General features: G+C 45.4%; 1 protein-coding gene across 4 annotated transcripts in view; it reads right to left on the reverse strand.

Annotated features, from left to right (window-relative positions):
* Positions 1–5,208: 5,208 nt before the first annotated feature.
* Positions 5,209–18,313, reverse strand: part of C2CD3 (C2 domain containing 3 centriole elongation regulator) — a 227,137-nt gene continuing 214,032 nt past the window's right edge. For all 4 annotated transcript variants that reach the window (XM_037840623.1, XM_037840622.1, XM_037840621.1 and 1 more), the window contains exon 33: positions 5,209–6,015. In XM_037840623.1, the coding sequence (XP_037696551.1) occupies positions 5,875–6,015 (141 nt within the window). In that variant the 3' untranslated portion in view covers positions 5,209–5,874. The remainder of the gene's footprint in view (positions 6,016–18,313) is intronic.

Below are 18,313 nucleotides of genomic sequence, written 5' to 3' on the forward strand. Positions count from 1 at the left end.
CTTGAGTCCCAGCCCTGCCACCAGCGACCAGTGTGATCTCGGGCACAGCCCCGTCATCAGGGCTGCAGTTCCCTCATGTTGGCAAGGTGGGGGCTGGTCTTAATCTCTATCAGCTCTGACGTGCTATGGCTAGTGGTCCCTGTCAGCTCCTGGTTGCTCTAAGCCTCCAATGAAAGGGAAAACATGGAAGAGGGAGAGAAAGAGGGGAGCGGGAGGAAGTGAGTGGGGTCTTACCTGGGAGTTCAGCCAGGGCAGGGGGAGCACAGGGGCTCCTTAAGTCTCCTTAGGTCTCCATCCTAGGAGGGCAGCAGCAGGGCTGTGAATGTCCCTCCTTGTCATTCTGTTCTCTCTGCTGCGTCGGGCTTGGCACCGATCTTTATACACTCCAGCTGACCTGAAACCCTATCCTAGAAAAGCTGGTTGACAGGCTAGATCACTTGACAAGAGATTTGCTGGTAAGGGACAGGGAGATGAGGGGAAAGGTCAGTGAGTTCCAGATTTGGTTTGGTTTCTTTGACTCGGGCTCTTTAAAATAGCTCCCTCCAACTGCTGAAAAAAGCAATACCTTGAGTGACAAGGGTATGTGGGGTTGGGGTTGGGGGCTGGACCTGTCACCTTTGAGAGTCCATGGTAGGCTGGGCAAGGCTCCTCCGGGAGGTCCCTTAATAATGATAATAACTGTCATTTCTAAGGGCCTACTAGGGGTTGGATACTTTACTTACATTATTTCTATTTCTCACAATCCTATGAGGTAGGTACTATGAGGATTCTAAATGTTCTTTTTTTTTTTTTGGTTGTAACTTTTTTTTTTTAATTAAATTCAGTTTTATTGAAATACATTCACACACCATACAATCATCCATGATATACAATCCACTGTCTCTAAATGTTCTTTTTAACAGCAGCTTTACTGAGATACAATTCACATACCTTACAATTCATCCATTTAAAGTGCACAAGTCAATGGCTTTTAGTTTATTTATAGAGTTATGCAACAATGACAACAATCAATTTTAGAACAGTTTCATCAGTCCCAAAAGAAACCCCACACCCACTGAACAGGCACATCCCTTCTCCCCTTTCCCTAGTTCCTGGCAACTACTAATCTACTCTCTGTCTCCATGGATTTGTCTATTCTGGATATTTCATATAAACAGAGTCATACAATATGTGGTCTTTTGTGTCCAGCTTCTTTCACTTAGTGTAGTGTTTTCAAGGTTCATCCATGTTGTAGCATTCCTTTCTATGGCTGAAGATTTAAATTTTTTAATGCAATTTTACAGAGAAAATTGAGTCTCAAGAGGGATGATTCACCGAGGTGAAACAGCTAATGTGAGGCAGGACCTGACCTCCAGCCTCCTATAAATTTTCAAGTACCTTGGGTCCATCTGCCATGACCACTAAGCTTTATGACATGACACCATGGACACTGCTGGAGCCAAAGGGAGCTGGGGGAGGGTGTGTGGGGACAGGTCGGGAAGGGTCCCCAGGAATTGCTGCTGTAGGCACCACTGGCTCTGAGGGTAAGGGGTGGGCATGGTAGAACCTGGGACCTGGGTGACAATGGAGAGAGGAGGGGAGAGGAGCAGAGGAAGAGAGGGCGGGGGTCAATTATAGACTTGGGCACAGACATATGGCCATGGGGCAGGTGGTCAGGAGTCCAAACACTCAGGTACGAAGCCTGGGCGGGTCCTGTCCTGTTCCTGCCCTTGGATCAGGCCGTGCCTAAATGTCAGCAGAATAGGCAGTAGAGTTTTACCATTAGGAGGGAAGTGGCTGCTGGGGTGAACTGCAGTGGGGCAGGGAGCGTGCAGGAGAAGGATAAACAGTAGGAACCCAAACAAGGGGCAGCAACTGGCATATGTTGCACTGGCCTGGCCTCTTGGAGGACTGGAGAGACAGTGTAGGGCCAGGCATTAAATGCCAGGTTTAGGTACCTAATTTTGTCCCGTGGACAATGGCGGGGAAGGGGAGAAGGGCCCACTCATTCACTTAGCACCTGCTATGTGTGAGGTGCTAGATGTTTACAGCTACCAAGTGTGGTCCTTGGACCAACAGCATTGACATGTCTGGAAACTTGTTAGAAATGCAAATTCAAAGGCTTCCATTTTGACCAACTGAGCCCCAATCTCTGGCGATGATGCCCAGAAACCTTTTTTTAACCATCCAGGTGATTCTTATGCAAATTAAAACTTGAGAACTATTGCCTTGTTTAAGCAAAAGGCAATTTAAACAAGCACCTTTTACTGTCCCTTTCGGGGTGCCAAGCCTCAGGGGTACAGTAATTCACCGACAGCCCTCAGCTTTTGAGAGATGGAGACAGGACTCAAACCCACCTGCCTGGTTCAGGGTGTGCTTTCTTGCCTCTGCACCACGGGGTCTTTGCCGGGTAGTCACTGTAGTTCTGGGTGGATGAGGGACAGAGGCTCTTTCCCATATTTTGGGATATTTTTGTGGATGCAGAAGCAGCAAGACATTTTCCCAAAGGCTCTGATGCCCACATCCTCAGTCCCACTGGGGCTCCACCAGATGGACTGGGCAATGGGAGGCAGGTGATTAGGGGTGGTGGTGGGGGCTCCATGGTCACCAGTCAAGAAGTCCAAGTTCTTAGACCTGCTCATCTGGTGAGTTGTGGCTTCTGTGCCTTTGTTTCTGCTGTTCCTCTCCTAGGATGCTCCATCACCCCAAACCATCACTCTGCTATGCCCATAGGAAGTTGAAGTTTTGTGGTCATGTAACACTGGCTCAGGCCTTCCTTGGAGAAACTGAGAGGGAGTGATCAGCTTACTGCAGGCTGGGAGCTTCTTTTCTTTAAATTTATTTTTATTTTTAAAGTTTTTTATTCTTGTTTTTCTTTCAAAGTAATTAATTTAGTTTTATCGCAGTAATATATATACCGCCTAAAATTTCCCATTTTAACCACTTTCAAGTGTACTATTCAGTAGTGTTAATTACATTTACAATATTGTGCCACCATCACCACCATCCACTACCAAAACTTTTCCATCATCCCAAACAGAAACTCTGTATCCATTAAGCATTAACTCCCCATTCCCCACCCCACCCTCCATGATAACCTTTAATCTATTTTCTGTATGAATTTGCATATTCTACTTATTTCATGTAAGTGAGATCCTACAATATTTGTCCCTTTGTGTCTGGCTTGTTTCACTCAACATGATGTCTTCACGGTTCCTCCATAACGTAGCACGTATCAGAGCTTCATTCCTTCTCCTAGCTGAATACTATTCCGTGGTACATACATACCACATTTTGTTTATTCATTCATCTATTGATGAACATTTAGGTTGTTTCCACCTTCTGACTTGTAACAATGCTGCCATTAACACTGGTGTACAGATATCTGTCAGAGGCCCTGCTTTCAATTCTTTGGGGGCCCTGGAGCTTCTTGAGGGCAGTACCACGTCTGTCTGCTCTGACTCTTGTCTCCAGAATCCAGCTCATACTCAGAAGTTCTAAGATTTGCTGCTATGGGTGCCCAGAAACAGCTATTTTCAGGACTCTGTGGTGGGAGTAGTCAATGGGAAATAGGGGTGACATTGGCTTGTTCTGCGGGTTGGAACAAACATTTACCTCATACCCTTAACCTGTGCTGCATGACTCTGGGCAAGTCTTTTCATCTTTGAGCTGTGACTGGGAAATATATCCAACTTCCAGGGATCAGATATTGGTAAATAATACACTCTTTGTAAGCATAGGTGGGAGGAGGATTTCAGACTCTCAGGTGTCTGTGTCATTCAAGGCTGCCCTCCATTTGGGTAGGAGCAACCCATGTCCTCCTGTGGCCTTATCTTAACGTGACCCAGATTATTTACCAGGTTATTTTCAGTAGCTGAAGCAGGATTTGGGAGGAATATTCTTCACCTCAGGCTTCACCCCTCAGGCCTGAGTGCCCAACTGCCCTGGGCCCCCAACTGCCCCTCTGTAGGTTCCCTGAGGTCCCAAGGGAGGCAGATTCTTGGGCCTTGAAAGCTCTGGACTGGCGACCTGAGAGAGAGGCTGACCTCTGGGATGCTGGGGAAGGGGTGAGCTGACAGGCTGAAGGTCAGGGAGCTGAGACAAACAGATGAAAGGGGGGCAGATGGGCAGAAGCCAATCTGAGGGCACATCACCAATGAGGAAGGCATCCTCCTCTTTCTCGGACTTCCTGTATCACTTTGTACCCTGAGGGCACTGGGCACATTCCATCGTGTCTTACAGTTATTTGTGTGCTTCTCTATCTACTGATCTGCTCCAGGAGAGTTGGGGAGGAATGGGCGGGGCTGACATTTCCCAAGGCCTTCATCCATGTGCCAGGTGCCAGTGAAGCACTTTCACAAATGTCATCTCATTTAATCTTCACAATAACCCTAGGGTGCCGGGGATGTTATCTCTGTTTTACAGATGAGACACGGAGGGTCAGGGAGAGGGAGAATCAAGCCTGAGGGGACATATCGAGGAAGTGGCAGAGCCAGACTTGTCCCTTCTCTATCCCCAGCTGCATGCAGTCCAGACAGCCCTCCTACTTCTCTCCACAACTGTCCAGGGCCTGGCCAATTGGGGGGGCTCACCCCGAGAATGATCTCTTCTAGGAAGCCTTCCCCGACTGCTCCAATTCACGTGGTCTTTCCCTTCCCTGAATTCAGAGCCTTACAGTCTGTACCGTGTTTTGGTCACTGAGCACAGCAGCCCCACAACACGTCTGGAGATGACTCACTCCCTAGCTACATAAACAGAGGCAACTATCGTCTTTGAGGCTCAGTTTCTTTAACTATAAAACAGGAATCATAATACTAAGTTAAATAGTTGTTTTGAGAACTAAATGAAATGACAAGTGCTCAAAGGGGAAAAGCAGTGCCCTCTGTGTACTCCCTTCCAACCTTGTCTCCCCGCCACGCTAGACCTCTGGGAGGGGGGCAGGGAGCACATCTTTGCCCCCTTTTAAAATACTTTCTGCAGAGTGAGGGGACCCTCCGAGTTGCTAAGAGATTTTAGGAACCAGAAGATGAAATACTGAGTGTCACCCTAATCTGGATGGACTTGATCTTTGGGGAGCTTGGAAGTCTCATGGTCACCCTGGTCCTCTGTTCCAGGGAGCCTCTCCAGGGGACTGGAGGGAGTCAAGCTTTCTATCTGGCAGTGTGAGTACAAACGAAGTCCTAACACCCCCATTTCAGTGGCCAACCCAGGAAACATGTATGCACAGAATACAAATACCAATATGATTTTATTCACACACAGGCAGGTACAATGACCCTCAGAGCTGGGTAAAACAATAAGTTAAAAGCATGGTTAGAATTTCAGACAATCAGATAAAAAGTTTGAAGGAGGTGATTCCCCACCCTCTCCTACTTATTAACAGAGCATAAAAATAATTTGTACCTATAAAATAGCCTCATTCCCAAGCAAATGAACTAGAGGTGGCCCTAGGATTTGCTTGGCTGCACACAGCACAGAGGTACAACCCCCACCACCACAACTTTTAAGGTAAAAATGGCCCAGCATTCTCAGGCAGATGGTGGGCTCACACCAGCAGTTTGGCTATGTCAAGGGCACTGGGAGGAGCATTTCAGCAGAAAGAAGCTTCCTTCTTGGGTCCTTGGTCAGAAGAAGAGAAGGCCGCTTGGGTGCTGGAGTCCATATTATTCTAGCCTTTGCCTCACCACAGAGGGAAGAAGCTGAAGTCCTGGCAAGTTTGGGAAGCTCCTCCAGTCTGGGCTGACTGGGTCTTAAGGTACCCACGGACTAGGCTGGTGGTGACATCAGGGCTATCACAGCCCCGAGGGAATCAGATGTGATGCCTTCTGCAAGCTGGACAAGGCTGAGGCCTCCTGCAGCAGGTGGGGCTTTCCTTCAGTCCCTCAGAAGGCTGCATTAGTCTTTCTGGGAGTAGTGGGATGAGAATATCCGTGCAATCCTGCGAGTTTCTTCCTCAGGTAGTTGGGGAGGGAGTGTGTTAGGTCTGGGGCGACAGGGCCTTTGGGACAGGGTTCTTCTGCTAGGCTCACTCTTGTCCTGGAGAGGAAGAAGTCAGCTTGGTTAGCATTGAGGATATGAACATCACCAAGAGATGACTTTGATTCTTCTCATCTTTTGGTCCTTTAATATTTAGGTACAGCTGACAGTTTACAAAGCATGTTACATAGCTTCTCTTGTTTCAGCCTCACCTCAGCCCCATAAGGTGGGTTCTTCCCAAGTCATGGATGACGAAAGTGCAGTTCACGTTAAATAAATACAAAGTCCCACAGTTCTGAGTAACAGAACTAAGATTTCAGCCATGGCCTGTCTGGCTCCAAAGCTCAGACTGTCTTCATCATATGAGCTGTATTTGGAGAAGGAGGGGACAGTCACCTCCAGGACAGGTTTGAAGCCTTATCCCTTCTCTTGCTGCATGAATCTAGACAAGTCATTTCTCCTCTCAATTGTGACTGTCCTGGGAGATGTGTGTGAACAATACACTCTCTGTGAGGCCCTTTGGTGTTCCTGCAGCTGCTAGATGATGTGAAGCCACAAGCGCACACCTACTGCCCTGCCACCAAACAGCTTCCTGTCTCAGGCCAATGAGGCCTCACTAATTCTACCTTTAAGGACTCCTCTACGACCTATTTATTTATTCAACCCTTTCTTGTGTGCTTACTTCGTGTGAGGTTCCTGCCCTGAAGGAGCTCAAAGCTATTCAGGAACACCACTTTAGACAGCTACCTGAGAGCAAGGCCCTGGGGCAGAGGTGGAGGCCTGGCTGGTGGAACAGGCAGGGCTGAAAGATGGGAGTGGGCACCAGGGGCAAACCTGGCTGACTTCACAGCCATGCAGCTGGTCCTATGGCTAGATCTTTCCTCCCCATCTCCAATCCCATGAGCTGAGACTGTCACCAGCTGACGGGGCCCCAGGAGCACACTGCCTGCACCACCCCTTTACTGGGAATCAGTTAACGGAAACCTTAGAGGTTGGGACTAATTCCTGCAATTCTGCTAATGAAAACTGAGGCCCAGCTAGGGGCAAGGACTAGAGTTGTTACTGGGATCAACACCATTCAGTAATCATGTCTTTCCTTCTTTTTTTTTTTTTTTAATCCTTTTAAATGCTTACTGTGAGAGGGAGACAGGTATGAACTGAACTCAGTTCCTGACCTCAGGAGCTCAGAGTTAAGCTGGGAAGATAGAAAGATCTACCCAAAGAATTAGAATACCAGTCAGAATGCAGAAAGTCGGGCATCCTCATTCTACCGCCTGGGTGTCAGTTTCCCACTTAGAAAAATGGGGTGGGGTGGGCAACCTTAAGGGTACCTGTCAATCTGGAATTCTAAATACCAAGGGAGTGTGGACAACCTGAGCGAGCACTCGGTGCTGGCAGTCCATGGACAGTGTTTTCTTATCACCAAGAGCAAAATGGTGCCAGAGCTGGGCATGCATAGCAGAGACTAGAATATACGTCTCCCTGTTTTCTAGGCAGGCCCCAACTAAAAGGGAAGAAAGAAACCCACCCTTTGTTAGTGTTTGCAGTTCTTCCTTCCAAAATATGAGAGGCACCTGCACCCCATAATGCTTCAGGCCAGGGGAGGCCTGTGAGTCAGGCTCCGCTTGTCGCCCTCCCCGACAGGGCATGGATTGCATCTGATACCTGTGTTCCCAACTGGGTCAGGTCCAAGATAGGAGCTTGGTAGCTGCTGGACGAGAAACTGGTGGGACCGAGTCATGGTGACTAGAAGCTTTAATGATAAGCAGGCCAACCTGGGGAGGGGCTGGGGAGGAGACTGCCTCTTGCAGCAAACTTCTCATTCACTTGTTCCAGAGCCAGGGGCTGTTGGCCTACCATGTGTCAGGCCTTAGTTGAGTCAAATCCTTTTAGCCTCTGTACACCCTTCTCCATTCCCATGACCCAAAACTGTTGTTTTCTGAGCTATCTAGGATTTGGAGTTGACACTGAGTCCCATTCCAGCTCCACTGGATGCACTGCAGATGGACCTTTTGAATCACCAGCACATCTCACTTTCCATTTATTTCTCTGATGCAGTGAAGAGGGACCCAGGGGACATCCATTGTATAAGCCAGTTGGGAACACAGGCATAAGAGCATGATCCTCTACTCAAATCTTATAACCAGACCTCTGTTTTCCCATCTACCAAAAGAAAAGCAATCTGTTTTGAAGATGCTCAGAAGAGTCTTGCTCTGCTTGGTTGGAAGGGTCAAGTACCTCAATTCATGAAATGACCACAAAAAAGACCCCTGCTGGTGACTCATCAAGCCTTTCAGGAGCCTAAGATCTACTCAACCTGATCAACTTGTATGAACAACTAGCAGATATGGTCCCTGTCCTCATGGGGCTCCTCATGCTAGAGGGGAGACAGACACCAACTTACCCAGCTATCACAGGGACAAGGTTTAGGGCTTGGGAACACTAAGAAAAAAAGCAATAGTTGGGAAGCTCAGGGAAGGCTTCACACAGAGGTGGGATCTGAGATGTGCAGGGTTTCAACAGAGCTGGGGATAGGGATGAGGTCATTCCATGCAAGGGAACAAGATGAGCCCATGTTTGCATCTGGGACACCTACCTGCTTGCTAGGCCAACATCTGCACTGGAGCTGAATTGAATGCAGCTGGTTCAGCCAACCTCCCAGCTCCCACACCCAGATCCAGCAACCTAGGGGGCCTTATCTGCATGGCCCAGGTCCAAGGACTAGGATAGGGACAGGGCTTGGCTCTGGGTATATAGGGCAGGGCAGGGGTGTAGAAGGACAGAGAACATACTCTCAGCAGTATTTGGCTTTTGTTGATTTCAATGTTCTAAAAAACCTCTTGAATAGTAGTAAAGGTTCTTCCAGGCGGGAGGGGCAGAGGTGAAACTGCTTAGAGTGGGAACACCCTGCACATGTACTAACCCCTCCTGAAATACTCCCATGCTCCTGCTGGAGCTCAGTGAGAACAAGCACATTGTCACCATAGCCTGTGCTCTGCAGGAGCCAACAGCCTTCCTGGGGAGGCATGAGGGAGCCCATATGGAGAGCTGGAGAGGCTACAGGGTCCTTGCAATCTAAGGTGTCATAACTGGGGGGAAGTTCCTGGGGGAGGGTACTTTGAAGAAGAAAAACTATGAAGGTGGGACTGGAATATAGGAAGATGAGAGAGGTGTCCCAGGTGGATGCTCAGCTTAAGCAAAGATATAAAAAGAAGGAATTTCTTTGCTGGGGGAAAGTAATGGGAGTAGGCCTGGCTGGATGCAGGGTATGGAAGGCAGCAGAAGACAAACCTGGGAAGACGGGCTGATGCCTGGTGAAGGAAGTCTCTGAATGTCTGGGTAAGGAATTTGACCTTATTCCTATTGGACCTCAACAAGCTGATCTGTTAGGGCCTTTTAGAGAACAGGGCTTTGTGGGGTGATGCTGAAGGACAGAACTGGCATCACTGTGGTCTAGGTATCAAGCAGGGCATCAGGCCAGGGGCTCTCAGACTGCCCCCCACTAAATTCACCCAGTTCTCCTAATAAACCGTCTTGTCGCCAAATCTGGGGACCTGCTCTTTTCTGGGAACGCAGACATGAACCTGAATAGGCCTCTCTGGCAATAGAAGTGACTTAAAGAGCCTTCAATGTCCAAGGTGCAACTCTGCTGGGAGAAATTAAAGCACCGTGGAAGAAGTAAGGAGTACTGATGAGAAGGAAAATTTGGGGCTTCCTGGGGCTCCTCAAATCAGGAGGCCTGGCTGGGGAAGTGGTGCTAGAACTTGTTTTACACTTCTTAGCTAAGTGGCTTTGGGAAAGTTACTTTCTCTCTGGGCCTCAGTTTTCTCATCTGAAAATGGGGATCAGGATGAGCAGATAATATAAGCAGATGTGCTCTAAAAACCATGGACTTATCCTGGCCTTTGCCCTCATTTTTGACTAGTTTTCTGTGGTGCAGCGTCTTCTCCAAAAAAGCTCTCTCAGGAGGGTCCGGCCTCTTCTTTGGTCTGAAATGTGATTTGATTCAAGCCATTGTCTTCTGTGTTTTATGATCCCAGGAGGATGGTGGGTGGAGATGCCCCCACTTAACCCTGCTTCCAGGGGTTCTTGAGACTTTCCCAGAAGGGAGGTAGTGGGGTACAGTCTGTGGGCCAGGCCAAATGTCCCACTCATTCACGACAACACTTCCTCTAGCTGGGTCTCAGTATCTTCATTGTCAAATGGAGCTAAGAACTCTTGTTTGGTTTCCCTGTCCCAGGTCTACTGTGAAGCTCAAATGAAATTTGGGAGACTAGGGCTCTGGCCAGGTATAATATTTTGCAAAACACAGAAGCTGGGCTGGTGCTAGGGCAGATACCAGTTAGAGAGAGCAAAATGAAGCTCTGCTGCTTCCAGACCCTACCCCAGGAAGGGGGTTAGGCCCAAAAGATCCTGAGTAGAATTAGGGTACGGCAACTCCCCAAGCCATGCCTAGACCTGGCTAAGCTCTCCACTCCTGCCACCCTCAGGAACCTCTGGGCCTGGGATCATAGTTGAGATTTTGTTCTTTTTCAGAGCAGCTCTTCTAAGCGATGTAAACACTGACATAGGAGCTGCATGCACAACTTTCCAAAGATCTGAAAATCCAAAGTAAACAGCTGCCTGTTCTGCTGGCTAGATAGTTCTGCCAACAGATGGCTGCTTCAGAAACCGAGCAGAGGCTCAATATAGATGCCTGCCTTGCTCAACTTTCACCCCTTTGGCTGGCTGCCTTCTCCTGGGGTGACTTTTAGAGTCCTGTCCTGCCTCTTCCTTGGTTCTCAAGAAAGTAGCAAACTTAGCAGTCAGACAGGAGCAGGAGGAAGTGGGGATAAGACACTTAGGCAGGGGCCCAGCACTGAGAGCCAAATCCTAAATCTGACTTACCCAGCCAGGTTGCAGCATGGCTAGCCTCCACATTCTACGCTCCCCCTCCATTTCTGTTAGAGCTCTGGTCATGTTGTTCTTACTACCTAAATTTCCCCTCTTTTCTGCAGTACCACTTGATGCTTCCCTATCCTTCCTGAGAATCCTTCCTTGACTGGCCCATTCCACAGGGCTCAGGAGACCAACAAGCTCTGTGCCTAGGGTCACTTTCTTGTCCCAGGCCTCAGTCTCCCCATCTTCACAATGAAGGAGCCTGATTAGATCAAGATTCTTTAATCTTTTGAACTGATGTCCTGCCAGACAGAGGGCTTAAAAGTAGAAGCCTAGTGTGATGGTTAGGTTCATGTGTCAACTTGGCCAGGTGATGATACCCAGGTGTCTGGTCAAGCAAGCACTGGCCTAACCGTTACTGCAAGGACATTTGTGGCTGCTTAATAAACCAGAAGGCTGGTTTATTAAATCATCAGACAATTGGCTGCAGCTGTGACTGATTAAATCAATGAAGGGCATATCTTCCACAACTAGAGAATGTAATCAGCTGGATTTAATCCAAACAGCTGAAGACTTTTAAGTGAGACAGATAGAGGACCTTCACTTTTTCTTCAGCTAACCAGCAAAGCATTTCCTGAAGAGTTTGTTGAAGTTGCCAGTTTGTTTCCTGAGGAGTTCATCAAACACGCTCATTGAAGTTGCCAGTTTGCTACCTGAGGAGTTCATTGTCAGGCCCCAGAAAAAGAGTCTAACATATAGAAGGAATGTCCGATCCACGGTCCCTGCTGTTTATCTCATAAATACCAGGTGTGCCATAAACTAAGGGTTGAAGGCTGTTTTAGGAATCCCAGTCACAGTGGCACCTAGACTCCAGGAGGCAAACAAGGCAAGATCAGATAGGCCCATAAAGATGAATGACCACAAACAAGCCAAAAGGCCTGCTTCCTCCACATAGATAATATAGTGCACATCAAAGAAGAGTAGTGTGTTAAAACCCTAGTAACCAGTCAGCAGAAACTGATAAGCACTCACCCAATCGAGGCCCAGAACACACTCAGCAGGACCTTCCCCACAATACCCAACGTGGGTTTTTCCTTTAAAAAATGCTGCTCTCAGATAGAGGGCCGGAGCCATTTTTTCCTTTCTTTCTTTTCTGATGGCTCCCACCTGCTTTCTTCTGCTTTCTTCCTTTAATAAACCTTAAACTCTCTACTTAAACCATGACTCACTGCGTTTGTGCAGATTCTTGAACGGCTCTGAACCTAGCATTCATCAAACATCTTCATTTGAGTTGCCAGTTTGCTGCCTGCCCTATGGAATTTGGACTCGTGCATATCCACAGTCGCATGAGACACATCTAAAAATCTTACATTTATAGATAACTCTTGTTGATTCTGTTTCCCTAGAGAACCCTAACTAATACAACTTGGTATCAGGAATGGTTCTTGAGAAACAGAATCTTAAAATGGAATTTTACAATTGGTTTTCTACTCTGATTAGATTCAAAGGCACTAATGACTCCATTTCCAATAATCAAGAGGGCACTGACAGCCCATGGCCTGAGTTGGCAATGGAGATATGCAAAATAGCACCATTTGATTCTCCTAACCATACTGTTGTACGAAGCAAGGCTTTGGGTGACAGTGTTTTCGACACCTTCACAGAGTTTTGCAGAGTTAAGAGTTATAATGATGTTGGCTGGCTGCTCTTAGATAAGCTGGATAAAGTTATAAGAGAAAGGGACGAGCTAAAGGCTTCAAATTTGAAACTTAAGTGCCGTATGACAGAAGTAAGGGTTTCTATGTGTGCCCTGAAAGAAAATCTTATTTCCTGTGGCTGCAGACTTGAGATTTCTGAAAACCAGATGCAGAGTGTCATTGTGCGCATAGCAGATTTGCAATGTAAACTAAAATCTCAACCTCACAGGGGGTATGCTGTTAAAGTAAAGGCACTGACTGGAAAAGAATGGGATCCTGAAACTTGGGATGGGGACATATGGATTGATAATAATGGCAGTGAGGACACTGGAACCCTGGATTCTGCTGAGTTATTGTTAGATATACCTACAGTGGGCTGTCTTGAGGAAACAGCCCCCCCCCCCTCCACCCCGTGCCCTCCAGTCTGCCCTGAGGAGACAGCTACTCAGCCTCTAGCCTGCTTGGAGGAAACAGCTTCCCGACATGCAGTGTGCCCCAAGGAGCCTGCTATCCAATCTCCACCTAAAGAGGTTAACCCTTAAGTGCATGCTAAACCTGTAACAACCTCCTCTGAGGAAGCAGCCCTCACTCCTGTTTTGCCAGATGGAGCTGCAACAGAATATCCTGAGGGATACTTCTGTTTCTTTTTCACAACTTACCCCTACCACCAATTTTTGCTTCAAGACCTATAACTAAAGTCTCAACAGACCCTGAAGGGTGAGGTACACAGTGTGACCCATGAGGAAGTATGCTATACTCCAAAAGAACTGTGAGTTTTCCAACGTATACAGACAGAAACCAGGGGAATATGTGTGGGAATGGATATTAAGGGTGTAGGATAATGGTGGAAGGAATATAAAGTTGGATCAGGCTGAATTTACTGACATGGGCCCACTAAGCAGAGATTCTGCATTCAATGTTGTAGCTCAAGGGGTTAGAAAGGGTGTTAACAGTTTGTTTGGGTGGTTGGCCGAAACATGGATCAAAAGGTGGCCGACATTACTTGAGGTTGAAATTCCAGAACTGCCCTGGTATAATGTAGAGGAGGGGATTCAAAGGCTTAGAGAGATTGGAATGTTAGAGTGGATTTATCATGGAAGACCTGCTCACACACCCCTGGAATGTCCAGAGGACACACCTTTTACCAGGACCGTGAGGGATAAATTTGTGAGACTAGCTCCACCATCCCTGAAGATCTCTGTAGTCGACCTTCTCTGTAGGTCAGATATTACTGTAGGAACTGCTGTTACTGAACTGGAATCCTTAAACACAATGGGGATAATCAGCTCTCGAGTTGGCAGAAGCCCTGTGGCAGCAGTTAATTGCCAAAGACAAGGTGGGTGTGGCTACCATAATGGAAAACAGGCTCAAAGCAGCAATCAAAATAATCTGTCTCACAGAGACTTATGGTGTTGGCTAGTAGATCATGGAGTACCTAGTAGTCAAATAGATGGGCAATTTTGTTTGAACGATATAAGCAGAGGAATTCTAGGTCAAGTGAACAAAAGTCTACCTTGAATTACAAAAACATAGAGTCATGGCCCCTTAATCAATTCTCAGACTTGAGAGAGCTTACAGATCCAGAGCCCCCTGAATGAGGGGAAGGTTGTGGAGGAGTCCCCTTGGGGAAGGACCCTGTTACACTGCCAAAAATTTATACTGTTAAACTTCCTCCCAGCCTTCCCCAGGGGAACCTACGGCCTTTTACCAGGGTAACTGTGCATTGGGGAAAAGGAAATGATCAGATATTTCAGGGATTATTAGACACTGGTTCAGAAGTGATATTAATTCCAGGAGACCCAAAACGTCACTCTGGTCCACCAGTCAGAGTTGGGGCTTATGGAGGTCAGGTGATCGATGGAGTCTTAGCTCAGGCCCATCTCACAGTGGGTCCAGTGGGTCCCCAGACCCATTCTGTGGTTATTTCCTCAGTTCTGGAATGCATAATTGGAATAGACATACTCAGCAACTGGCAAAATCCTCACATTGGTTCCCTGACTCATGGAGTGAGGGCTATTATGGTGGGAAAGGCCAAGTGGAAGTTGCTAGAACTGCCCCTGCCTAGCAAAATAGTAATCCAGAAGCAATACTGGATTCCTGGAGAGATTGCAGAGATTAATGCTACTTTTAAGGACTCGAAGGATGCAGGGATGATGATTCCCACCACATCCCCACTCAACTCTCCTATTTGGCCTGTGCAGAAAACAGATGGGCCTTGGAGGATGACAGTGGATTATCATAAGCTTAACCAGGTGGTGACTCCAATTGCAGCTGCTGTTCCAGATGTGGTATCATTGCTTGAGCAAATCTACACATCCCCTGGTACCTGGTATGCAGCTATTGATCTGACAAATGCTTATTTTTCAATAGCTGTTAGTAAGGACCACTAGAAAGAGTTTGCATTCAGCTGGCAAGGCCAGCAGTTTACATTCACTGTGCTACCTCAGGGTTATATCAACTCTCCAGCCTTTTATGTCATAATATTGTCTGCAGGGATCTTGATTGTTTCTCCCTCCCACAAGACATCACACTGGTCCATTATATTGATGATATCATGTTGATTGGACCTAGTGAGCAAGAAGTAGCAAACTACTCTAGATTTGTTGGTAAGGTATTTGCGTGTCAGAGGATGGGAGAGAAATCCAACAAAAATACAGGGGCCTTCCACCTCAGTAAAATTTCCAGGTGTCCACTGGTGTGGGGCATGTCGAGATATCCTTTCTAAGGTGAAGGATAAGCTGTTGCATCTGGCCCCTCCTATGACCAAAAAAGAGGCACAATGCTAAATTGGCCTGTTTGGATTTTGTCAAAAACGAATGTTGGATTTTGTCAAATGCTTTTTCAGCATCTATTGAGATGATCATTTGATTTTTCCCTTTCGAATTGTTAATGTGTTGTAATACATTGATTGATTTTCTTATGTTGAACCATCCTTGCATGCCTGGAATGAACCCCACTTGGTCATGGTGTATGATTTTTGTAATGTGTCTTTGTATTCGATTTGCAAGTGTTTTTGTTGAGGACTTTTACATCTATATTCATTAGGGAGATTGGCTGGTAGTTTTCCTTTCTTGTAGCATCTTTGTACAAGATGTTGTACAAATGTACTGTTCCATTTTCTTCAATGTTTTGAAAGAGTTTAAGTAAGATTGGTATCAGTTCTTTTTGGAAAGTTTGGTAGAATTCCCCTGTGAAGCCATCTGGCCCTGGGCATTTATTTGTGGGAAGATTTTTGATGACTGATTGGATCTCTTCGCTTGTGATGGGTTGGCTGAGGTCTTCTATTTCTTCTCTGGTCAGTCTAGGTTACTCATATGTTTCCAGGAAATTGTCCATTTCTTCTACATTATCCAGTTTGTTGCCATACAGTTGTTCATAGTATCCTCTTCTAATTTTTTAAATTTCTTCAGGATCTGCAGTTATGTCACCTTTTTCAGTCATTATTTTGTTTATATGGGTCTTCTCTCTTTTTGATTTTGTCAGTCTAGCTAGGGGCTTGTCAATCTCGTTGATCTTCTCAAAGAACAAACTTTTAGTGATATTTATCCTCTCTATTGTTTTTTTGTTCTCTATGTCATTTATTTCTGCTTTAATCCTTGTTATTTCTTTTCTTCTACTTGGTTTAGGATTGGTTTGCTGTTCATTTCCTAGCTTCTTCAGTTGATCCATTAGTTCTTTGATTTTGGCTCTTTCTTCCTTTTTAATATATGCGTTTAGTGCTATAAATTTCCCCTCAGTACCGCTTTTGCTGCATCCCATAGGTTTTGGTATGTTGTGTTCTCATTTTCATTCGTCTCTATATATTTAGCAATTTCTCTTGCTATTTCTTCTTTAACCCACTGATTGTTTAGGAGTGTGTTGTTTAACCTCCAGGTATTTGTGAATTTTCTAAGTCTCTGATGGTTATTGACTTCTAATTGTATTCCATTGTGGTCAGAGAATGTGCTTTGAATAATTTCAATCTTTTTAAATTTATTGAGGCTTGTTTTATGTCCCAGCATATGATCTATTCTGGAGAAAGTTCCGTGAGCACTAGAGAAGTATGTGTATCCTGGTGATTTGGGATGTAATGTTCTATATATGTCTGTTAAATCTAATTCATTTATCAGATTGTTCAGATTTTCAGTTTCCTTATTGGTCTTCTGTCTGGTTGATCTATCTATAGGAGAGAGTGATGTGTTGAAGTCTCCCACAGTTATTGTGGAAACATCAATTGCTTCCTTTAGTTTTGCCAGTGTTTCTCTCATTTATTTTGTGGCACTTTGATTGGGTGCATAAACATTTATGATTGTTATTTCTTCTTGTTGAATTGCCCCTTTTATTAGTATGTAGTGGCCTTCTTTGTCTCTCAAAACATCCCTGCATTTAAAGTTTATTTTATCTGAGATTAATATTGCTACACCTGCTTTCTTTTGGCTGTAGCTTGCATGAAATATTTTTTTCCATCCTTTCACTTTCAATTTCTTTGTGTCCCTGTGTCTAAGATGAGTCTCTTGTATGCAACATATTGATGGTTCATTTTTTTTAAATCCATTCTGCGAATCTATATCTTTTAATTGGGGAGTTTAATCCATTTACATTCAACGTTATAACCATGAAGGCATTTCTTGAATCAGCCATCTTACCCTTTGGTTTATGTTTGTCATATATATTTTTCCCCTCTCTCTATTAATATCCTTTAACGTACCCATACCGAATCTCTTTAGTATTGAACCTTTCTCCAAGTCTCTCTCTCCTTTATTTGTTTTTCCGTCTGTAGGGCTCCCTTTAGTATCTCCAGTAGGGCAGGTCTCTTGTTAGCAGATTCTCTCAGCATTTGTTTGTCTGTGAAAAATTTAAGCTCTCCCTCAAATTTGAAGGAGAGCTTTGCTGGATAAAGTATTCTTGGTTGGAAATTTTTCTCAGTCAGCATTTTAAATATATCGTGCCACTGCCTTCCTGCCTCCATGGTGGCTGCTGAGTAGTCACTACTTAGTCTTATGCTGTTTCCTTTATGTGTGGTGAATTGCTTTTCTCTTGCTGCTTTCAGTACTTGCTCCTTCTCTTCCTTGTTTGACAGTGTGATCAGAATATGTCTTGGAGTGGGTTTATTTGGATTTATTCTATTTGGAGTTCACTAGGCATTTATGATTTGTGTATTTATGTTGTTTAGAAGATTTGGGAAGTTTTCCCCAACAATTTCTTTGAATACTCTTCCTAGACCTCTACCCTTTTCTTCCCCTTCTGGAACACCAATGAGTCTTATATTTGGACGTTTTATATTATCTATGATATCCCTGAGGTCCATTTTGATTTTTTCGATTTTTTTTTCCCATTCTTTCTTTTGTACTTTCATTTTCCATTCTGTCATCTTCCAGGTCACTGATTCGTTGTTCATCTTCCTCTAGTCTTGTACTACGAATACACAGAATCTTTTTAATTTGGTCAACAGTTTCCTTAATTTCCATAAGATCTATTTTTTTATTTAGTCCTGCAATGTCTTCTTTATGCTCTTCTAGGGTCTTCTTGATATCCTTTGTATCCTGTACTATGGTCTCATTGTTCATCTTTAGTTCTTTGATTAGTTGCTCTAGGGACGTGTCTCTTCTGATCTTTTGATTTGGGTGTTTGGGCCATATCGTCTGTTATTTTCATATGCTTTAGAATTTTCTGTTGTTTTTGGCCTCGTGGCATTTGCTGAACTTGATAGGGTTCTTTTAGGATTTGTAGACCAATTGAAGTCCTTATCTCTAATTTATCAGATCTATATCTTCATGGCATACAATTTCTGTAACTAACCAGCA

The sequence above is a fragment of the Choloepus didactylus genome, chromosome 6 (genome assembly GCF_015220235.1).
Source record: "Choloepus didactylus isolate mChoDid1 chromosome 6, mChoDid1.pri, whole genome shotgun sequence".
NCBI lineage: Eukaryota > Metazoa > Chordata > Mammalia > Pilosa > Megalonychidae > Choloepus > Choloepus didactylus.